The sequence below is a fragment of the Astatotilapia calliptera genome, chromosome 19, assembly GCF_900246225.1.
Source record: "Astatotilapia calliptera chromosome 19, fAstCal1.2, whole genome shotgun sequence".
Classification (NCBI taxonomy): Eukaryota; Metazoa; Chordata; class Actinopteri; order Cichliformes; family Cichlidae; genus Astatotilapia; species Astatotilapia calliptera.
In genome coordinates, this window is record NC_039320.1 from 15,851,181 (window position 1) to 15,874,609 (window position 23,429).

The window sequence follows — 23,429 nt, forward strand, 5'->3', positions numbered from 1 at the left end:
TGTGTTATTTAAGTACATTTGCATTCAGAGGGACTCTTATTTCTTGTGACTCATGTTTCCTCCACCTCTGTCTGGTGCTATGACTGTGAGAAAAGCTCTTTTATCTGTGTGTCATCAGGCTGTTGTGTTCATGAGTCTTAGTGGGTCATGAGATGAGCTGCTGTTTCATTTCCCACATAAAATAATCTAATATATCACAGCTTAGACAATTTTAACTGTCCAAACAGCCATATGCTTGTTGTTGACTCAGCTCTGTCTATGTAATGTAACATGTTGTATAGGGTTTGTGTAACGACAAATGCACTAAGTACACATAATTCCTCTTTGTTTATATCCACATAAACCTTGCAGCATTACACTCGTACATCTGTATTATATTTAAGCTGTACATTCATGAACTTTACCCATATGTCTGTTGTGGTTTGGGGAATTTAATTAACTTAAATTGAAGGAAAACAAGGAGTCTCTGTCTCTTGTGTGAAGCAGTTCATCCACTGCTACAAGTTAAATGGAAATACTCCACCTGCTGCTGCAGGCTGCATGTAAAAACAGCACAATGAAAGAATAAGTTCCTGAAGAGGTTCTATCAAATACATGACCTGCAGATACAGTTTGTGGGAAAGTATCTCTCTCTCTCTCTCTCTCTCTCTATCTCTCTATATATATATATATATATATATATATATATATATATATATATATATATATATATATATATATGTATATATATATAGGGGGCGTGCTGGGTGTTTTTATATATTATATAAAAACACCCAGCACGCCCCTGCGGGCGGTTTATCCTTCAAGCTCGGGTCCTCTACCAGAGGCCTGGGAGCTTGAGGGTCCTGCGCAGTATCTTAGCTGTTCCCAGGACTGCGCTCTTCTGGACAGAGATCTCCGATGTTGTTCCTGGGATCTGCTGGAGCCACTCGCCTAGCTTGGGAGTCACCGCACCTAGTGCTCCGATTACCACGGGGACCACCGTTACCTTCACCCTCCACATCCTCTCGAGCTCTTCTCTGAGCCCTTGGTATTTCTCCAGCTTCTCGTGTTCCTTCTTCCTGATATTGCTGTCATTCGGAACCGCTACATCGATCACTACGGCCGTCTTCTTCTGTTTGTCTACCACCACTATGTCCGATTGGTCAGCCACCACCATTTTGTCCGTCTGTATCTGGAAGTCCCACAGGATCTTAGCTCGGTCATTCTCCACCACCCTTGGGGGCATCTCCCATTTTGACCTCGGGACTTCCAGGTTATACTCGGCACAGATGTTCCTGTACACTATGCCGGCCACTTGGTTATGGCGTTCCATGTATGCCTTGCCTGCTAGCATCTTGCACCCTGCTGTTATGTGCTGGATTGTCTCTGGGGCATCTTTACACAGCCTGCACCTGGGGTCTTGCCTGGTGTGATAGACCCCAGCCTCTATGGATCTTGTACTCAGAGCTTGTTCTTGTGCTGCCATGATTAGTGCCTCTGTGCTGTCTTTCAGTCCAGCTTTGTCCAGCCACTGGTAGGATTTCTGGATATCAGCCACCTCCTCTATCTGCCGGTGGTACATACCGTGCAGGGGCCTGTCCTTCCATGATGGTTCCTCGTCTCCCTCCTCTTTCTTGGGTTTCTGCTGCCTGAGGTATTCACTGAGCACTCGGTCAGTTGGGGCCATCTTCCCAATGTATTCTTGGATGTTCGTTGTCTCATCCTGGACTGTGGTGCTGACACTCACCAGTCCCCGGCCCCCTTCCTTCCGCTTAGCGTACAGCCTCAGGGTGCTGGACTTGGGGTGAAACCCTCCATGCATGGTAAGGAGCTTTCTTGTCTTTATGTCAGTGGCTTCTATCTCCTCCTTTGGCCAGCCTATTACCCCAGCAGGGTACCTGATCACGGGTAGGGCGTACGTGTTGATGGCCCGGATCTTGTTCTTACCATTCAGCTGACTCCTCAGGACTTGCCTGACCCTCTGCAGGTACTTGGTGGTTGCAGCTTTTCTAGCGGCCTCTTCATGGTTCCCATTCGCCTGCGGGATCCCCAAGTACTTGTAACTGTCCTCTATGTCTGCAATGTTGCCTTCTGGTAGTTCAATCCCCTCAGTTCTGACTACCTTCCCTGTCTTTGTTACCATCCGGCTACACTTCTCCAGTCCGAACGACATTCCAATGTCATTGCTGTATAGCCTGGTAGTGTGGATCAGTGAATCGATGTCTCGTTCACTCTTGGCATACAGCTTGATGTCATCCATGTACAGGAGGTGGCTGACAACTGCTCCGTTCCGTAGTCGGTATCCGTAGCCAGTCTTGTTAATGATCTCACTGAGGGGGTTCAGGCCTATGCAGAACAGCAGTGGGGACAGAACATCTCCTTGGTAGATCCCGCACTTGATGGTGACTTGTGCTATGGGCTTGGAGTTGGCCTCTAGTGTTGTACGCCACATCCCCATTGAGTTCCTGATGAAGGCTCTTAGGGTCCCATTGATCTTGTACAATTCTAGGCATTCCAGTATCCAGCTGTGGGGCATTGAGTCATAGGCCTTCTTGTAATCAATCCAGGCAGTGCACAGGTTGGTCAGTCTGGTCTTGCAGTCTCGGCTGATTGTTCTGTCTACCAGTAGCTGGTGTTTTGCGCCTCTGGTATTCTTGCCAATTCCTTTCTGTGTCCCGCTCATGTATTGACCCATGTGCCTGTTCATCTTAGCCGATATGATGCCTGACAGGAGCTTCCATGTAGTACTGAGGCAGGTTATTGGTCGGTAGTTGGAGGGGACCGGTCCCTTCTTGGGGTCCTTGGGGATCAGGACCGTCTGGCCTTCAGTTAGCCATTCCGGGTGTCTCTCGTTAACTAGCAGCTGGTTCATTTGTGCTGCCAGACGCTCGTGGAGTGCAGTCAGCTTCTTCAGCCAGTAGGCATGAACCATGTCGGGCCCTGGTGCTGTCCAACTCTTCATACTGGAGACCCTTTCTTGGATATCTGCCACTGTGATGGTTACTGGACCCTGTTCAGGGAGGTCGCTGTGGTCTGCCCTCAGATCCTCTAGCCACTGAGCATTGCCATTATGGGTTGCATCCTCCTCTATATATATATATATAGATGTATATAGATGTATAAAGTTGCAGTGCATCAGTGCTTCAGAGCCACATCTCATGACCCTAAAGAGACAGTCAGAGAATGTAATTTGTCATTTGGTTAAAAGGAATAATGACTTGGAGAACTGACTAGGAGAAATCTTGTGTGAAGAATAAGTAAAAAGCAGTCCATGATGTCCAAAAAAACCCTCTTAAAGCTGGACAATGATTTCAGATGAAAAGGTCCAGTTATCTATATAAAATAGAATAAAATGCTATACATAATAGAATAAAATGCTATGTTTCGTAAGAAAAATTAAACTTAGTGGTATTGCACATGTGTGGATGCGTGTGTCTGTGTGTGTGTCTGTGTGCGTGTGTATGGTCATCTGTGAAGTCTCTGTTGTTGAGTCTGACAGCAGATGTAAGGAAAGACCAGCGAAATCACTCATTCTGTCACAGTCTACAATTCCTACAAGGAATTAAATTATTATTTTTATTATTTTTAATTTTTATTGTTTGATTCGACTCTGAAAAAGATATGAAAATATTCATTACTTAAATTAGGTGACTTTTTTGCTAGAAGTACTCATAGATCAGGGTAAAGTGGCTTAGGAGACAAGAAAACAAATAAACACACACAAAAAAACAACAACATTCCTCTTTAAATGATCGGGTACACGGACTGGTCTGAAAATGGGTGAAAAGCAGTCCATGATATCCAAAGGAAAAAACTCTTAAAACTATTTCTCAAGTTCACTTTAAAATATTTCAAGAAAATCTGGCTAACCCTTGGAAACAAAATACAAAGAAATATAAAGAAACGTGGCTCAAAGGCTTTTGCACATCACTGTATGCAATGATCATTGTGTCACTTAAGTTGCACTTTTGTATACAAAAAATATAATCAGCATTCACTTCTAGAAAGTACAAGCGCGAAATGCATTTTCTTCCTTTTGTCAACATTACTGAAAGTTGTAGTGACAGCCGTCGTGGAAAGACGTTACTTTTATTTTGAAATCAAAAATACTTGAACCTGATTGGTGCCTTTCGACGTGACGTCAGGACAGGAAATAGCCACGCAAGCCACTGGAATCATAACATTGCATTTGAAGAGTCTTTACTAACCCTGACATCATGGTTTTAGCTTTTTAATTTCGCTTTTTCTGATGACGGTTATTTCCGTTTATCTCGGAGAAGCGGAAGTTAGAGAAAAACTAAACTATATTTGAGCGCACTGCTAGCAAAACATGTCATTGGCCGCCGCGAAAGCAGCAACAGCAGCAACTAGCGATAGCTAGCAAATGGCTGCTTGGCTGTGATGTTTGTCACTGAGCGAAGTAAGTGTACCACTGTCACTTTTTTTTTTTTACACAGTATCTACTTTAAAATGTGTTTAATTCGCAGTAGTACTCATGCATTTATCCAGCAATAAATAATAGTGGCTGGAAATGAGGCGCAAAAGCAGCTAAATAACGGCCTGGCAGCTAAGAGGTTTCTTCTCATCACCCTAACTTGTGTTTTTGTGTGTTTTCCAGATGACAAGACGACGAGCAAAATAGTTGTGAAGGTGCTGGGGGCTTGTGTCCTGTACAGGGAAACTGTTAGTTAACAGTATGTGACACATTAGCACTCTGCTGACTAAAAAAAGGGGGGTGGGAGTTGGTTTAAATCAAGATGCCTCGTCTGGAAGTGTTGGCCAACGTTGCTCTCAGGGTGCCGAGCATACTGGTGCTAGACCTGCTCTACAAATGTGACATTGAAGGTGTAACGGAGCACCTCAAGGCAAAAAATGAAGACATGCTCTTCAAATACAAGTATGTCATCTGGAACATGTATTACATTGGTAAGTTTCATCAAGTAAGGAGCTGGGAGAATAAGTAAATCTCTCTAATGTTAAGCTCCATGGCTTTTATTTGTCTCTCCTAACAAGAATTACACTGAGTCGCCCTCCTTCAAAAAGCTGTTTGCTTCAGAAGAATGACCTTAGTCTTGGTTTTACTGGAGTTTACTGTGGTGGTCTAAATCAGGGGTGGACATTTAATTTTCCCAAGGGGGCAAATGAGAAAGTGGGACTGTTGTGGAGGGCTGCACTAATAAGCAGAACTCAAATCTACTCAATATTAATTGGGTCATTACATCTTAAATAATCATATTGTTTTTAGAGTATTTTCTGCTTAACCACCTCTGATTTGCCTGAAAATTTTATGGTTTCAAAATGTGAATTTTTATTGCTTTGTATATAAAATATTTTTCTATATGTTTATTTTTTTAACAGGCCCACCCACACACTTTCAGGCCTTTTCTAAAAAAATATTTTTCACTTTGAAATCTGAGCTGGTGTTTGAATATGATATGACTATCTTATTCAAACAGAGTTTTTAGGACTGATACATTAGAGACATGAATGGGTATTGGTTAGTTAAAGTATGTTTTACAAAAAAAAAATAAAGCCACCCTTTAAAAAAATAAATAAATAAAATTCACATGAATAGTTTGTAGTTATATTTACAATAATGTAAAATAAATCATGTGCAGTACTTTTTAACATGAAATTCTTAGTCACAATATTGAAGAAAATTCTATTTTCATTCCGCCTTCATGCTGATTTGAGCAAATCTGAATGAAACCAAATTCTGGTGCTTCCAATTCATATTTTAATCATAGCTGAGAAAATAATTGTCATAAATAAATGCATATTTTTCATTTTCAAGATCCACTTTTTAGGCATGCACATTGCTCTCGAGGAGTCTGATAATTCAGGTACAGCTTAAAATATACAGAAAGACGTAAAAACAAAACAAGTACCAATAAGATATTTGTGGTCTGACTTCAAAGTGCAAAAAAACGCGCAGGAAGTAGGTCAATTGTTTTTCTTAAAAAAAAAAAAAAAAAAAAAAAAAAAGAAAGAAGGAAAACTTGATAAGTATGTCAAAAGTTAAGCTAAAATTTTACAGCTATCATTATATATGTTTGAACTTTGGACTATTATATTTTTTGGCAAATCAGAAATGAATGAGCAGGGGGCCCATGATGATTTGAGAAGGAAAAACCAAGTTTTATCTCTTTATAAGATTATTGTGGCTCTTCACATCAGTCCCAGTTTCCCATGTGGCGCTTGTGAAACATAACTGTCCACCCCTGGTCAAAATGTTACTTCAGATTGCTTTGTCATCTTAAAAGACACAGACTTTATCCAAAGAAAAGCTAATGAAAATTAGAAAACCTACAGAGAATTACCTTTAAAAAAAAAAAAAGTTGAAAATGATCTGCATTTTTAAGTCTTACGTGCATTACTATGTTTTACTGCTTCTCTTGAAAACAAGAAACCAATAAAAAAATATTGAAAAGGGTCCTGTGAAAAGCAGCATTTGGGTGATTAGAATAACGGAATAATATCACATTTATAAACACTATAAATATTCTTGTTTTTATTCTGTTTCTCTGTTGTGGAATAAGCAGCTGTAGCTGATTAATTATTTCATAATATTTTCTGGGTTGTCATAGTGTGAGGATTTCCTGTGTTTACCTGGCTTGTGTAACCGTAAACTGAATCTGTTTAACTTTTGGACTGTTGGCGGGACATACGAGATTTCAAAACCTTATATTAACAGTTTTTAATCAATGAAATCCTCAATTAAAAACTACATAGTTTAAGTCATCGGCATGACTTTAAAAAAAAAAAAAACAGTTAAATATAAACTATTCATGTGGTTTTAGACTCTCTTGAAAGCTTAGTCAGCCTGATGGGGAGAGTCAGCATTGTCAAAATGATAATAGACATTTATAAGTGACAGTATCTTTTCTATTTCATAATATTTGCGTGCTTTTAGCTGTGCATCAAACGCATAAAAACATCACACTCATTCTTCTTTGTCTTCCAGGTCATTTGATAAATGTGGTGGTGTTAATCCTTCCATTGAGACACATTGTGACACTCTACCTCCATATTCTCACCGGCCTCCTCCTATACATGGGGCATCAGATTTCCAAGTGAGATCCTTTGGCACTATTGTTGCAATTCCTAGATGTTTGGGGGGGTTTTTGTTTGGTTTTTTCGATTGAATCAGCTTTTTTGACAAAAGGTGTCAGCAATTGCAATGATCCTGCTTTTTTTTTTATTTTTTTTATAGTACTATGGAAAAGTCTTGAGTGTCCTCTCACTTATTTACATTTTACTTCCTTTTCCTTCTAAAGAGTTTCTTGTATTTTTAAAGCAGTCTTTAGCAGTAGCTCTCCATGCTTTCTTGAGGTTTTTCAAAGTTTGTTTTTGGACATCGGCTGCTTTACCACTCATTTTTCATTCCTGGTATTTGACCATTTTCAGAGGAATGTGTTTGTTTGTGCCGCCACTTAACGCTGACGTATGAATCATTCAGACATTTGGTTATTGTCAAAGTGTTATTATGGGAACACTTCGTATATCTCAGTATGGTGTGCAGTGTGTTCTTAAAAAAGATGAGGGAACTGGACAAATGATGCAGTAAGTGACAATTTCTAAAAGTCATGTCATTAAGAACTGTACAAAAAGAAATCAAGCAAAGATCTGAAACAGCACCTGTGAGATATAGCATAACCCTTCAACGTACTGTTTTCTGAACTCTCATCAAAAATGGTTTAAGCGGCTGTCAAGAAGCCATTCTTAAGGAAGCAAAACAGGGAGAAAAGGTTTAGGTATGGCACAAGAATGGGACTTTAGTGGCAACGGGTATTATGGAATAATTAGTATGCACAGAGGGAGTCAGTTGAGAAGTAAGCGTCTACAGCCATCTGTGAAATATTCTAGAGACTCTGTCATGGTTTTCAGTCAGTGGTGCTGGAGATCTTGTCAAAATTGATAAAATTGTAACTTGAACCCCCAAAAAAAGTCAACATCCAGAAAAGCTTTGAAATGTCCTCCAAGAAGCCTAGAGAACTATTCCTGAAGACTACTTTAGGAAATGATGAGAAAGCCTGTCTTAGAGTTCAGACTGTTGATGAATAAAGGCAGTCACACCAAATGTTGATTTTTAATGTTCAAATTGTATAAAGTCTGCTGTTGCCTGATATACTGTTTGCACATGTTAAAATAAGCTGCTGCACCTGTTTCCCATTTTTATAGCAAAGTATAAAGACATGAGGGGTAACTCTAAACAAAAGCATGCAGTTTACATGTGATTGTAAAATGATTTTTTTTCTGTTTGGTTTATAGGGATTATGTTCATGAAGAGCTACAGTACGGTTATCAAGGAGCAGTGTATCGTGATTCTTTGGCCTTCAACAGATTTGTCTCTGCAATGACTAGTGAGTACTAAACCATGTATGTAATTAGTTAGAAAGTTCATTAGAAAGCTTTCGATTCCTATAGGCCTACGTTCTAAAAAGGTCTGAAATACATTTTTTGCACGCAGCTATGAATTTTGTTCACTCAAATTTAGCTTTTCTTCGCTCAAAATAAATTTCTCCTGAAAATGCAACACTTGAACCTGCAAAATTTTTTTACGTGCACTCAGAATAGTGGCACAAAAATAACGCCATATGTGAAAACTGGATTATTTAATGTTACATTAAAAGAAATCTGTGAATTAAAGCCACTTCTCATAGCGAACAGTTTATCCAGTTTAGGGCCTGCTGAAGCCTGTCACAGGTGTTACAGATTTAACAAATCAAAGTTCTCCTTAAATTCCTCAAAAACTGTAATCAGTTGTAAAATAATGCAGGAAGCATCTGTTGTATTTACTTTTTAAGGGTTCGCCGTTGTGAAGCTGTACTGTTACTTTCTGCCAGGTCAGATTATTCTCAGCACACTGTGTGCCTTCTTGATGAAGACCAAAAAGGTGTGGTTGTTCTCTGCTCACATGCTCCCCCTGCTGGCTCGACTTTGCGCCACGCCTCATGCCATGCTGCTAACGGTCAACACTTTCTCCATGGGCCTGACTGGAGTGGGAATCGCCGTGTTCCTGCTGTCAAATATCTTTGTGCCATACCGTCTTGCAAGGGCTGCCTACTCTGAGCTGCTTCACCTGGAGGTTCTCTTATTCTGATATTCTAATTTTTTTATTTTTCATATTTCATACTGGACTGTTTTTGTCTTCTGTCGACAAAATCACCTCTTATTTGGTTATTATTAAGTATACTAAACTTCTAAATTATGTTTTTGGTTTTCTTGATTATATACTAGACTGGAAAACAATCAGTTAATGAACAATATAAATGTAAAAATCTGTGGGTTTGTTTTTTTGTTTTGTTTTTTAACATTCCGGACTTTATCGTGTTTCCTTTCCTCAGGTAATTGAGCTGTACAGACTTCTGGGTGTGGGAATCTCTCTGTGGAACCAGTTTGCTGTCCCAGTCCTCTTTAGCGTCTTCTGGTTTATTCTATTCATTGTCCAGCTGTGCTCAGATATCATGTCCGCTGGCACCTCAATAACCCATCATGGGATCATGTTCTTCCTCCTCACAAGGTGTGAAGGTGTTAATTACCTTCCCTTCATTTTGTATATGTTTAATCCTGACAATATGAACATCATCGGTTTCTCATTTGCTTGAATCCTACAGTGTCTCTGAATGTTGTGCAACACCATACTCTCTTTTGGGTCTGACCTTCATGGTGTCCTATCTGGCTCTGGGGCTGCTCAATCTATGCAAGTTTTACCTGGGAGGTTTTGCCGCTGTTCAGAACGAGAATGTCATGCACAGGTAACTGATAATGTAAGCTGTATCTCTGTGCTGTACCTCCTTTATTTTTATTTAATCTTAATTCCTGATCATTTTTGTTCTCAGAGGTGTGACTGAGGGCGTCACTCTGCTCCTCCTCGCCATTCAGACAGGCCTGTTGGATATGCAAGCACTGCAGCGCACCTTCCTCCTCAGCATCATCCTCTTCATCGTGGTGACCTCAACCCTGCAGTCAATGATAGAAATAACAGATCCAGTTATTCTCGCACTGGGTGCATCACGAAACAGGTAAGAGCAGCAACAGTGTTTTTTCTTTTTTAAGCTTATTCCCGATTTCATTAATTTCTCCTTCATATGTGCTTCCAGGAGTCTGTGGAAACACTTCCGTGGCCTCAGCATGTGTTTGCTTCTCCTGGTTTTCCCAGTGTTTATGGCTTACAAGATCTCCCAGTTCTTCCACATGGATTTCTGGCTCCTCATACTAGTATCCAGCTGCATGCTTACATCCCTTCAGGTAGGAAGTATTTATGTTCTCTCTCTCTCTCTCTTTTTAGTGTGTTTTAAGTTATGAATACATTCAGGAAGCAATCTTAAATGCAGCTGTGGTAACAGATATTCCAGAAACTGAAATACAGGGTTAGTTTATTTATATGCTTTTAAATCACTGGTGTTAATTACTGTGACATTTAAAACAGGACTACTACTGTTGCCATTTAGTTCCAGTTGTAAATGTGTGTAGTCATGTCCCAGCAATGCAGTGTTGAATGTGAGAAATTTTATGACTTTGGCTCCACCCACTGGAGGTCAGATGTAGTGCATGTCTACATAGTTAATACCTTTTTGTTTGTTTTTTGTGACATCGTCCTGTTTCTGTACACCTGTGCAGTAACACTAATGTGACACCTCCTATAGTCATAAATAGAAAAAGGCATTTAGTAGACAACGTAAGGTCACCTTCACAAACTGAAAAACAAAGAAGCTGTTAACATGGCAGAAGCTGTAGATTTATACAGGGAGAGGAGGATGACTGCTGACTTGCACATGTAAAAGACTGACTGTTTATTCCAGGTTACAGGCACTATGCTGATCTACTCCCTCTTCATGGTGGAGCTGTTTCGCAGCGACCCAATTGAGAGCCTGGACGAAGTGATCTACTGGGTGAACGCTGTCAGCCGTGTGTTGGAGTTTGTTGTGGCACTGTGCGTGGTGGCTTATGGCACCTGGGAGTCACTCTTTGGAGAGTGGAGCTGGATGGGTGCCTCCGTCATTATCATCCACTCATATTTTAACGTTTGGCTCAGAGCTCAGTCTGGCTGGAGGAGCTTCCTGCTCAGACAGGAAGCAGCTAAGAAGATCAACTCCCTGCCCAGAGCCACAGCTCAGCAGCTGCAGGAGCACAATGATGTGTGCGCCATCTGCTTTCAGGTCAGTTACCCTTGTAGCTTTTGTTTTTAGAAGATGGTTAAAGCTGAGAACCAACAACATAAGATACTATAAAACCTCAAACCCAGTCCTAATCCTCATTTGGCTGTGAAAATTCATTTTCAAACTCGTGTAGTTTCTGCACAAAATGACACAAAGCATCCAATGAACTTAAGTAGGTGCTTTTTATGTTTTTTACTTATTTTGTTCAATTATCTGACCTGATTTAATTTTTATGTTTTTGGGTTTTTTTGTTGTTGTGGTTTGTTTGTTTGGTGGTTTGTTTGGTGGTTTGTTTGTTTGTTTGGGGTTATCATGACCTCTGTTTCCTCTAAACCATCACCTCTTTTAGTTGCTGTTCAAGTCTTACACAGAACTATGCTATGAAATAATGAGGGGAAAAAAACCCAACAACATTTAACTCTGTGGAATCACATTTTGTGAGTTTTGGCTTTTGAAAATTGATCTTCCAAATTTCAGCATTCATGATTTCAAAAAACCCCAAAAACAATTTAATCCAAAAGCAATCATCAGTGATGTAAAATTTGTGCATGTTACACAAAATAATCCATTTAAAAATTCAACAGAAAACCTCAAATCTCAAGTGGCTGACACGCCATGCTTAGGTGTGGTTAATAATTAGACTGTGTGGATTATGTAGCAAGAGGACTGGCAGGCTTTGAGTTGCTAAATGTGCCCTCAGTTCACCTCCATATCAGACACAAAATGCTTTCTTGATTACATTATTGATACTTATGAAAATACATAAATGCCTGCTTAATAAAATATACTTAAATTTAGTTGTTTTTTTCTCTGAATACTTTGACTTCCATGGTAAATTAAGGCATTTTTGCTAAAGTTTGCTAAAATTATTTAAACAATATAAAAAGAGTGTTTAATAAAATGATCCCAGATAGAGATGATGATGCATTTTAGTTGTTCAGTGCTGAAGGCCAAAATTAATTTACAGTATCGTTACATTAACATAAAAGTTGTCAGGTTATTGTAGGTGCCTTAGGTTTTACTTATTATAATCAGTGTGTCATTTTGTATTGGGGCATTAATTAAAAGTTGTCATGGGTTGATACTTGATTTTTGACAGTGTTCCCCTTTTGTTGTTATGACTACTACTTTGCATATATAATAGCTGGTGTGTGTGTGTTTTTGAAGTTTGTTAATCCTGTTTTTCCAGTTTGGCATTCAGGACACTTCTTTGGCCTTGAGTTTGTTTTTCTGGTCAAAACAAGTTAATAATATCTCTAGTAGAGATGGACCGATCCGATATTACGTATCGGTATCGGTCCGATACTGACCTAAATTACTGGATCGGATATCGGAGAAAAATAAAAAATGTAATCCGATCCATTAAATATCACGAAAGCACCTCACAAAACTTGCAACACGCCGTAACTCACCTCAGAACGTTAGCACGTCGGAGCAGTATGCATCACGTGATAGAGCGGCTGTGGCATGCGGGACCTGTCGGTGGTCTGGATAGCATTTGGAGCTTCGCTAGCAACCTGGCATTTCATCTCCGACAAAGTTATCCCGAGAGAAGTAAAGCAAGTGTGTAAGTCCATCTCTGAATGTTTGTAAAGCATTCCTGCGTTAAGCTTAACAAGCGACTGCCTCTTCTTGCTGCTACTTCAATCATGAAACTGCTTAACGATCAGCTGATCGGCTTTTCTGTCGCGAGTCCGTGTCTCTAGTTTGCTTTTGGCCCACTTTGCACCAGAAAGAGGAAACCAGCGGCTGAACAACAGCAGCACGTTTAAGCTCTATAAGCTGTTGTTAGAATGTATTTAATATTACTTTCTACTCGAGGATCTTTTTCTACGTAGCTGACGCTGGTAACTGTGCAGGGGCGGATCTAGCAAAGTTTAGCCAGGGGGGCTGATAGGGCATTAACAGGGAAAAGGGGGCACAAAGACATACTTTTCTTTCTTATTCTCATTTAAAATGTCTAGCTTTTAATAAATAATTATCTGACACCCAAAGTTTTAATTTGATGTAAAATGAATAGAAGTCCATTACTGTATATAGTAACTATTAAGTCTAATATATATACCCTAGTAAGCTATAGTACTTTTTCCTTTGGGAAGGTACCATCTGTGCAGTCTGCAATTTTGTTGAAGAAAGATGTTGAATCTATTTAATATTTCTTGAAAAATAATTGATTTCTGTGCATTTTTTTTCACACTGCATCAAATTAAGGTTGATTACGTCGATTAAGCATCATGAGGTGGAGCGTGAGGGGTGGTTCCCTATTTTTTATTTATTTATTTTTGTTGTTGGTGGGAGTTGGAACCCTATTAGTTAGGTTGCTTAATATATATGCTAAGTACTCTTTAAAATACCAGAATAGGGAGGATGGTGTAGGTTTAAGTTTATTAGATTGATCAGTATTGCTGAACTATGAAATATTTTTTTGGATACAGGTATAACAGAATAGCTTTAGTGTAGTTGTTGTTTTAAACTTGAGTATGAACTTATACAAAATGCAGCAAGATATTTAAAAAACAGTTTTGTTGATTAAAAAACACTATATCGGATTCATATCGGTATCGGCAGATATCCAAATTTATGATATCGGTATCGGTATCGGACATAAAAAAGTGGTATCGTGCCATCTCTAATCTCTAGTAGTCAGTAGTTAGTCATCAAGGAAATTCCTACAGAAAATATGTAGCTTGCCATCACCAGTGTGTGAAAGTGTGTGAATGTGTGTGTGAATGGGTGGATGACTGGTTGTGTAAAGCGCCTTGGGGTCATTAGGGACTAGAAAAGCATTATACAAATACAGGCCATTTTACCTGTAAAAGATAAGACTTTATTGACTTTCATGGAAACTGTATTACCTGTGTTAAAGCAGGATAGAAGTAAGCTGATGGGGGACAAGAAAACTATTAAATTGACTGATATTAATGCAAAATAAATTAGAGGTAAATGAAGAGAAGTCACATGAAAAAATAAACATCTCATTAAGAAATGAAAGGGGGGGGACCCAACAAAAACAAAGTTTTGTTCATAAGAGGAAGTAGGAGGATGCGAATGCTTAATAATTCCTACACCTGTCTAGCTCTTCTTATATAGATGTTTTGACTATTTATACAACCTAATATTTACACATATGATACAAATAAATATTCCTATCTAATATACAGACTTGTTATATTAATATAAACTTTTATAGTTTGATAATTATGTATCATTTTTCTATGCATTTTGTTTATTTTATTTTTTTAGTTATGTTTTTGTTTTTTTTTGTTTTTTTTTTTACAGGAAATGAGCTCTGCCGTGATCACATATTGTGGACATTTCTTCCATTCTAACTGCCTCCGCAAATGGCTGTATGTTCAGGAGACGTGCCCCATGTGCCACCAAACGGTACGACCGACACCGCCGGGTCAGAGCCAGGCATCAGCTGACAGCCCGGCCGCCCCACCTCAGAGAGACGCGGAGCCTGATCCAGCTGCACCAGAGGGAGATCAGAAGCTGGATACAGCAACAGTGCAGGAGACACAGAGCAACAGTGTAACTCCTGATGACACTGGGCAGCAGGAGGGAAGGGAAAGCTTTGAGAATGGAGAAAATAGTGAAGCCCATCAGGGTCTTCATTACAGCCCCAGTGGGGACTGTGTTGAATGTGTCCATGCAGTGCGTTCAGGGGACCTTTCAAGTTCTCATACGCCTCAAAATAAAAATCCTCCCAACACGCCCAACCAAGCTGAGGAGAGTGGTAAGGACTCCATACTGCCATCTACCCTGAAAACTGTTACAACAGAGGGCCAGTCTGCCTCTGAACTAGCAGAGGTTGAGGACAGCATTCATTTCAGTCCTAGATGTGATGGGACACCTGAATCATGGAAGCGCTTCAATTCACCAGAGGCAAACAATACAGAGAAAAATCAAGAGGGAATCTCAAGTGGAAAAACACTTGTTGACAGTCCATCATCTGTCCAATCGTGTAATAAAAACTCAGAACTCTGCACTGATCGTGCCCAAAGTTATAAAGGTAGCTGCACATATTCAGACTCAGAAAGCCTCAGAGAGGTTGAACCTGCTCCACAGAGCCTTGAGCTCAGCCTACGTAGAAGCACAGACACCAGTGACTGACTGCCCTGTACCAGTGCCTTGAAGGGTATAAAAGCATAATTCTCAATAATAGGAAATTAAAAACATTTGGCTTCTCTGTGTGAACCAATAGATTGGGGGGGGAAATGCCAGACAGTATAATGAATGTGCTTTGGTCTAACAAATAATGTGTATCTCGACTAAATAATGAGATTAAATTGTGTTCGATAAATGTACAACTTTAAAGAAAATGTTAAATAAAGATCATGTTTAATAAAAAAATGTAACTATAAAGCATTGATCTTATATTAGTATTTACTGAATTTTAGCAGGTCACAACTAAAGATGTTTTCTTGGAGAAATCACATTTGTTTTCTTTTCATGTCAGTTTTCTTGCTCAAGGTTGGGTAGCATTTTTGTGAAAGAAATGTGGCAAAGAGAAAAGCTTCAGCAGGTGTCTTTTTATTTATGAATCAGCTGTTTGTACTCACACACACACACACATATACATATATCTTAGAAATAAGATTTAAAAAAAACAAATAAGAATATGTTAATTTAAAGATATGGACATGTTTTTTTGTAGATGACTTGATTTAAAAAACCTCAGAAAGCCTGGGGATCCACTAGATCTATAAACACTGGCTGAGTAACAAAAACTTGAATAAAACACTAGGCTTAATGGCCTAAATTGCATCCGTCTTTTCCTGCTATTGAATGTTAAAATGTCTCCTTTGGAAAAAAACATTACCACAAAGCAATTACCACACAGCCCCCTTGAGGTTCAGAAGCTTTTGTTTGGTAATCCAGCGTCGTTATAATTTAGTTACTTGGATTAATATGAATACTGCCTGATTTACATTAACGCGATTAAAATTGTACAACTTGTGGTTGAAGCTGTGATCATGTGGGCAACTTTTAATCACTACTTGACAAAAATCCTAAAAAGTGTTCTCGTTTAATTGTGTCTTTCAGTAACTAAAGACTGGCATGTCACGGCTGGTCTCGCATGTATGTTGTTTTTCTTCAGCAGCAGGAACCAATGTGCCATCACAAACGCCCCGTCACTCAGCAGCCGACTGCACCGCCTTCACAACTAAGCTTCAAATACATGTAGACTGACGCTAGTTGGCCAGCGGCACCGACCGAAACCAACAGCAGAAGAGAGCTTTGTCGACCGGGTTACGCCACCTGGCACTCGCACTTATTCGGCATTGATTTTTGGGTTAGGTTTAATCCGATATAAGACGTGTAATTCACGAGGAAAGTGAGCGTTATTGAGGGAGTGTGCAACATTTGACGTTTAACACCGCGCATACGTAGTTTGAGCTTGCTAGCCGGCTAACTCTGCTAGCCAGAGAAAGGAAAAAGCCGTCGGGTTTGACCTACCGTCAGTTATTTCACCGAGAGCGAAGCATCTCTGTTTCTTCGTTTGGGATCGAAACACCGCCAACTTAGAGAGCAGAACACCAAGACAGGATGGCTCTGAAAAGGATTCACAAGGTAAGATAACGTCGTGAAGGTTGGCTAGCTGTGTAAGCTAGTCCCGCTAGCCTCCCACAATGCAGCGAGCCGCTGTTCTCGAAACAAGGCGGCGAAACATGTTCGAAGATGTGTTAACTTTACAGCTCGTTTTATTTAAAAATGTTAAGGAGACTTTGGTGTGTTTTGACTTGAGTGAATTAATGGTGGTTTTTACTACTTGAATCGGTTAGCACGGGCCAACACGGCTTAATGTTGGGCCGGTCAGCTAACGTTAGCAGTTTCACTTGTAGAGAATGTATGTTTGACGGCGGAAGGAGGCCGCATGAATTTCCCAACACTTCATACCTTTACACGAAGGCACATATGTTTGAAGGTTGCCTAACTGTAATACGAAACTTTTAACCTGATATTCTTTGTACTCGCTAGTAAATTATAAGTCGTTTAGTTATGAATTAAAGCGGCAATAATTCATGTTGGAGGGTCCATGACTCATATCAGTCCCTGAAATCTGTTAGTCAGAGCTGCCTTCATGATACATTTCTTTGGTATGTCATCGTATTTGTTCTTGGTCTGTAATCGTGATTGACAGAAACTGGCAGGAACAGAATGGAGTAACACACTCGAATTGCTGACATCTGGTTTCATTCCTTCACTCTGCTGTTTACGAGAATTTTCTTCCAAGAAAATCAGACACTACTTCTTTGTAAGTTTACGGAAGGCTAGGGTGGGGCTGTGGCCTTCACCTCACTCTAAAATAGTGTATACCCTAAAAATAACACAACACGTGTCATATTATACACGGTATATGCTCGGTTCTCAATAACTTTGCATGGAGTTGAATTTTGAGCATAGTGGCCGGGTGATGAAACCCGAAGTGAGGATGGCGTGAAATATATTAAGCACACACCTGTCAGGTAGCACCCCTCACCACCGCAGTCTCGGTTTCAGCATGTATGTCAATGATGTTAAAAGGCGCTCACGCCTATAGACAGATTTTTGTTTTTTTAGATCACATCTACTCCTTTTTTGTTACTTTTGTCTAACTGGTTATTGTTTTTCCTCATAGGAGCTTAACGACCTGGCTCGTGACCCTCCAGCACAGTGCTCAGCTGGCCCAGTGGGTGATGATAGTAAGTGTCCCAAACCTGCTCTTTATTTCATTTCTTTAGTTTCATCAAAAATAAAATGGCAAAAATCTGCAACTAAGGTGATATTATCTAATGTGTCATTTGAGATGTGCAGCCCAAAAAAAGAACAATTTTTCATTTTTGAAATGCTGTCATGTGCTAAACTTTAGCATATTTGCATTTAAAAACATGTCTTAAATATTATAAAACCATTTGGATGTTGATTTAAAGTGGAGAAATTGGTTGCTGCTGCGTTTAGAAAATTTACAGTGGGATATTAAAATTGACTTTGAAACAGGGAAATTGTGTTACTGGGAAGCTATGAGGTCTGTTTGGAAACCTTAGTTCCTGTCAGATCACATACCTGTGACCTTTTCTTGTTTTGTAACTTTTACTTTCTGTTCTCTGCAGTGTTTCACTGGCAAGCCACAATCATGGGGCCTGTAAGTAGATCTTTTATGACACAGTTGTTGCCCTTGTCAGGTTTATGGCAGCACGGTGCTGAAATTTGGCATTGGAGTAGTGTTCCCGAGTGCTTAAAATGTATTTGTAATAAAGGTTGAAATTTGACTTGATAATGAGTAGCTGTGTGTCTTCTGAAATATGTAAATGTCCCCCCCCCCTTTTTTTTTTTCTTTCTCTCTTTCTTTCTTTTTTTTTTTTTTTTCTCCATCAGAGTGACAGTCCATATCAGGGAGGTGTTTTCTTCTTGACGATTCATTTTCCAACAGACTACCCCTTCAAACCCCCCAAGGTAACTGTGGTTGGACTGGTCAAACCTTAAGCAGAGTTTCCTGTTTTGATAACTTAAATATGGAAATAGTCTGTCGTGCTGTAGGCAGTTGTTAGTATGAAAAAATGTCCTGTTTACAGCATAAAGTATCAACAACAAGGGCCAATTGTTATACTTTAAAATGCTGAACGGCTCTTGAGTGAGGAAGATATCTTCAAAAACACCACATTTATAGTAAATAGGGCCTGGTGATTCTTGCGCCATGAACATTGGCCAGTAGCCTACATGAAGTAATACCTGTCATTCCAGAACTTGACAGTCATGAGCGTCACACGTCAGTGCCTAGTGTCAAAGTTTCTGAGTTGCATAACACGGACATGTTGTTGTCACTATGTTTTGTATAGCTTTTCACAGTGTTTTTGTTTGTTTTTCTCTCAGGTTGCGTTTACGACAAGAATTTACCACCCAAATATTAACAGTAACGGCAGTATCTGTCTGGATATTCTCAGATCACAATGGTCTCCTGCGCTTACTATTTCTAAAGGTATGAGGACATCTGTTCATTAACACCCAACTTGTATAATTTACTTAGGCCCATATTTTTACCAGGTATTTATTTCCCTGCTTTTTGGATCAGCAAGACCTGTACTAATAATATTTAATGTCTACAGTTTGAGTTTAAAATTTAGAATATGGTAAACCATTTCTTTACCTTAAAATGCTCATATAAATCGTGTAAATAAATTGAAATGTCAAGGGAAATTAAACATTCCCTTTTTTGTGTTTAATTTTTTTTTAAAGCCATCTAAAATATAATAAATGTTAAAGAATGCTTAGCATCCATATGTTCCTTGCAGTTCTTCTCTCCATTTGCTCACTCCTATGTGACCCAAACCCCGATGACCCGCTAGTGCCAGAGATCGCACGAATCTACAAAACAGATAGTCAGAAGTAAGTATAAATATGTGTGGAAAAACTAACCTCTAAACATGTGAACTGACCAATTCTGTCTCCAAAAAGGAACATGAGAGTTTTATGGTGCTGTGTTTGCAAGAAGTGTTGCGGTTTCAAAGTTGCTGATTGCATTGATGTCAAATTCACCTTTATCTCTAGGGTATATTATAAAACCTAGTTTTATCCTGTTAGGTACAATAAACTAGCACAGGAGTGGACAGTCAAGTATGCCATGCTTTAGGGTAAGGCCAAGAGCCATCACTGCATCTTGGCTAGTGCTAAGTGATCGGATATGTTGTGATGCTCTGCTCAGTACATAACTAGAGGCTTGGATCTGTTCTAAAGAGTGTGACTAAAATGAGCTGCTTGTACTAATCTTTGTCTCTACGAGCCGAATAACTTATTGACCCTGCACTGCTCTCAGGGTGTGGGTTTGGATTTTTATGTGCACCTTGATTTCCTGCAGTTGCACTCTCCTGCTGGAAATAAACAAGTTAACTGAAAATTTTTGCCTGTGGATATAATGGACACTTGAGTATTGTGGTGTACCGCTAACACAGGGCAGAGGAAAATCAAGATGTAATAGAAAAACCCTTTTAGTGTTATATATATATATATTTCTTCTTTGTAACCCCACAAGTTTCATTCTTTGGTATGATTTCTAGCATCAACTTGTAGAGACTTGAGGAAAATCCCTCAGTTAATCATGGGTTGCCTGCATTTGTCAGTTGCATTGTTCAACAGATGTCACAGCATTGTGGAAAAATGTTCACGGTGATGCATTTAAGGACACTGCAACAGCTGGCTGTCAAAAAAGGCTGAATTCATGAGCTTGATGTCTAAAATTAAGGCAGGGCTGATAAACAAATAAAAAATGTGATATGATGGTTAGGTTTGTTAAGCGCGTTGCTAATTGGCCAGTATTTTCAAACATGTCAAAGGCTTCTATTTTATTTTTTCTCCTTTCTTCCCTTCCCTCTCCCCACACATGAACTCTGGACAGTGTGGAGAAAAATCAGGTTGTCTAAGTTGCCCTTTGTCATGTAGCACACAACAGGAAATGGTCTGCTTCAGATGCATTCTCGCTGCGGAAATACTCAATATGATTTAGACGGCGGTGCTTTGGGGTTGAGCGTGAAGGAGGCAGGACCCGACACCCACTCTATTCTCACATGCGCCCAATTGGACATCACACAGACTTTTACAGGGTTGACAATTTAATGTCTGTTTTGACAATGCGCCCTTTTTTCTTTTTTTTTTTTTTCTTTCTTTCTTCTTTTTTTTTTTTTTTTAAATTCCGTTCTTGCATTTGGCTTCTCAAGGTAATGTCGGAGTTCAGGGCTGCAGTGTGGTGTGAGAAAACTGCTTATGCAACAGTCTGCATCGGAAGTTATATCACCAGCAGTATAACATGTCATGTTTATCAAATGATTTTACTGTACAGGATTATTCCCAAGTGAAGAACAATTTTTAGTATGAGATTAAAATGAATGGATACCAGTTCCCGCTTAGATCAGTGTAAATGTGGTTTGAAAAATGATTCGGAGGATACACTATGGGGGGGATACGAATACAAATTTTAATTCAATGCTGGAACAAGAAATAAAACTTCCTAAAACCGGCGAGAAGCAAAGTAAGCTGAAACCATCCAAATGTGTAGTGTTAAAGTCCTTTTTATAATAGGATTAATTTAATCTGGGTATGAACATGGATATTGAGAGTAGTAATGATGGCTCGTCTCATCACTCGACAAAGTTCAAAAACAATATTGTTTTTGCATGCACACAGCTGCTAGTTCCAGCATGAAAAGGATTGTATACCCATCCCCCTCCAAAAAAAGTTCTGTTGCTTCAGACTTGGTCTTTTAAACATCTTATTTCTGTGCTAATCTGGACGTGATCAGTTAGGGCGCTAACTTGGCATGGCCTTCAAAAAAAAAAAAAATAGCAGTGTTTTCAGGTGCATGAAGAAATCCTGCTGATATTTTGGGTATGACTTGAAGACAGGAATTTTTGTATTAAATAGGTGAAGTTAATGTTTGCCCCCCTTTTTTCTTTGCAGATACACCAAAATGGCAAAAGAATGGACACAAAAATACGCAATGTGATGGGATCGTTTGGAACGCTGGTGAAAATGTGGTTGCTGGTTCAAACTTAAAATTTTGGGATTCTGTTTTACTTTTTCACTTTATTATTATTATTTTTTTTTGTTTTTCTTTTGTTTCAATTTTTCTTTTTGGTTAATCAGAGCATTTTACCCCTCCTTTTCCCACCTGCGCGCTCATAAGAAGATAGTGTTTTCTCTCTAGGACTTGTGCCAGTTTCTGTAAAGTTTCGACTCCTGTTTTTATACAGAGTTCAAATTTTAAAAAATGTATATAAATCACGAAAACTATCGTGGTCTATAGACTCGGCTTGAGCATGCACCGGTAAGAGTTTTCAACCCAAAATTGGTGATGATAGTCATTTACTCTGCACACACTTGGTAGAATCTGATGCAGCTGGTCTCCTCATGCTGAGCAGCATCAACCCTACGCTGATCCACTTGTAGACAGGCTGGATCCTCTGGGGTTGATACTTCGTCACAGGCCGGGCTTCTTTGAGCATTTGGGGCAAACGTCTGTGTTTTGCCATTGTTGTAAATTTTGAATTCTCAAATTGGTGGTATTCTGCTGCACTTAAGGAAAAAAACAAATATAAATCTGTGACAATGAAGAAACTGTTTTGTGGACCCTGTCTGCCTCCAGGGACCGGTGCGATGTCAGTTTGTTCTTCTGATGCATAGTAAATGAAGTTTATTATCTGAGGAAAGAAGTGTATCTTATTCCACTATCAAAGTGTGTACAGAGAAGCACAGCAGTATATATCGATGTTAAAGAAACCAATGTAAGAACTTCAATGTTGTATTTTATGCATGTTAATAAAGGTAGGCTATATTATCTGATATGTTTCTGCAAATTAAGTGGATTGTAAGGTTGAACAGTTGGAAAAAATTTGGTTCCCCTCAAAGGCTTTCTACTTTTGTTATTTAGAAGCCAGTAGTTGAGCTCTTAGTTTTACACCCACTCGAACACTGTCTTCTTGTAGCCCTAAAATATGATGCAAAGCTGATGGTTGATAATCAACTTGTCGCTCTGTTTCTTTTTAGTTTCCCTTCAATAAAGTTACTTAAACCATAAAACAACCAGTGTGATGTTTTGTAGTTTTCATTTGAGGCATTTAAAGAAATCCCCTGAACACTGCTAGACTTTGAAGACTATGCTGAAGTCTTGTCTTCAGTAAAACCATCTGTACCATGTTTTAAGTACTGTATTGTGTGTATGTAACTAAGACGCCTCTTGGTGGTTGTGTGTGTGTGTGTGTGTGTGTGTGTGTGCGTGCGCGCGTTTGTCATTTCTTTAACTAGTCTTCAGGAACACCTCATGAGGGACATTAAAGCTCTATGCATGTTTGCTAGTTTTTGTTCCTTCTCTCAGGATAATCCCACATTGCTTCAATAATGACATCTGCGTTCTGGGAGGGCAATCCATTACTGATGGTGCTATAATGGCTTGGTGACTACTCTTCCAGTGAGACCTTTTCTGATGACCCATTAATGAACAATAGATCAACTGAAGGATCATAATTTAAAAGATCCCTGAGTTAGGTGCCTTTTTTTTTTTTTTTAAATACTTGAATGATTCGTATGTCAGTGTTAAGTGTTTTAACAAAAAAATAGTTTTACAATGACTGAGCTAAGAATGAGTGAAAAGGCAGCAAATGTCCAAAGGAAAACTTCAAAGGACCTTCAGAAAGTCTGGCTCTGGAAATGTAAAGAAACAAAGGGTGACTCAAACTTTTTCACAATACTGTATATTGTAATATGTAATATGCTTAGAAATATTGCCTCCTAAGAGACCTACTAAATATAAAGGTT

At 39.2% G+C, this 23,429-nt stretch overlaps 2 protein-coding genes across 3 annotated transcripts; both read left to right on the forward strand.

Annotated features, from left to right (window-relative positions):
• The first annotated feature begins 4,122 nt into the window (after positions 1-4,122).
• On the forward strand, positions 4,123-16,111 carry LOC113011770 (RING finger protein 145). Its single transcript, XM_026151501.1, has 11 exons — positions 4,123-4,402; positions 4,601-4,908; positions 6,947-7,055; positions 8,254-8,345; positions 8,829-9,070; positions 9,330-9,505; positions 9,600-9,740; positions 9,825-10,007; positions 10,086-10,233; positions 10,788-11,144; positions 14,424-16,111. Exons 2-11 carry the CDS (start codon positions 4,740-4,742, stop codon positions 15,255-15,257), a joined length of 2,451 nt encoding a protein of 816 aa, XP_026007286.1. The 5' UTR covers positions 4,123-4,402; positions 4,601-4,739; the 3' UTR covers positions 15,258-16,111.
• Positions 16,112-16,259: 148 nt separating this feature from the next.
• LOC113011791 (ubiquitin-conjugating enzyme E2 D2-like) lies at positions 16,260-22,697 on the forward strand. 2 transcript variants are annotated; one of them, XM_026151537.1, is made up of 8 exons: positions 16,260-16,718; positions 17,767-17,830; positions 18,239-18,270; positions 18,504-18,581; positions 18,999-19,104; positions 19,418-19,511; positions 19,707-19,756; positions 21,576-21,627. In XM_026151537.1, exons 1-7 carry the CDS (start codon positions 16,695-16,697, stop codon positions 19,753-19,755), a joined length of 447 nt encoding a protein of 148 aa, XP_026007322.1. In that variant the 5' UTR covers positions 16,260-16,694; the 3' UTR covers position 19,756; positions 21,576-21,627. The 2 variants fall into 2 exon arrangements, with proteins under 2 accessions (XP_026007322.1, XP_026007323.1); XM_026151538.1 differs by lacking the exon at positions 19,707-19,756 and having other exon boundaries at positions 16,266-16,718; positions 21,576-22,697.
• Positions 22,698-23,429: the final 732 nt, after the last annotated feature.

Excerpts from the sequence above, each read along its gene's own strand:
- LOC113011770 (XM_026151501.1), top strand. The coding sequence starts at position 4,740 with ATGCCTCGTCTGGAAGTGTTGGCCAACGTTGCTCTCAGGGTGCCGAGC. Across the intron at positions 9,506-9,599 it reads ATGTTCTTCCTCCTCACAAG|TGTCTCTGAATGTTGTGCAA; the intron begins GTGTGAAGGTGT and ends TGAATCCTACAG. Across the intron at positions 10,234-10,787 it reads GCATGCTTACATCCCTTCAG|GTTACAGGCACTATGCTGAT; the intron begins GTAGGAAGTATT and ends TGTTTATTCCAG.
- LOC113011791 (XM_026151537.1), top strand. The coding sequence starts at position 16,695 with ATGGCTCTGAAAAGGATTCACAAG. Across the intron at positions 18,582-18,998 it reads ACCCCTTCAAACCCCCCAAG|GTTGCGTTTACGACAAGAAT; the intron begins GTAACTGTGGTT and ends TTTTTCTCTCAG. Across the intron at positions 19,512-19,706 it reads TACAAAACAGATAGTCAGAA|GTACAATAAACTAGCACAGG; the intron begins GTAAGTATAAAT and ends TTATCCTGTTAG.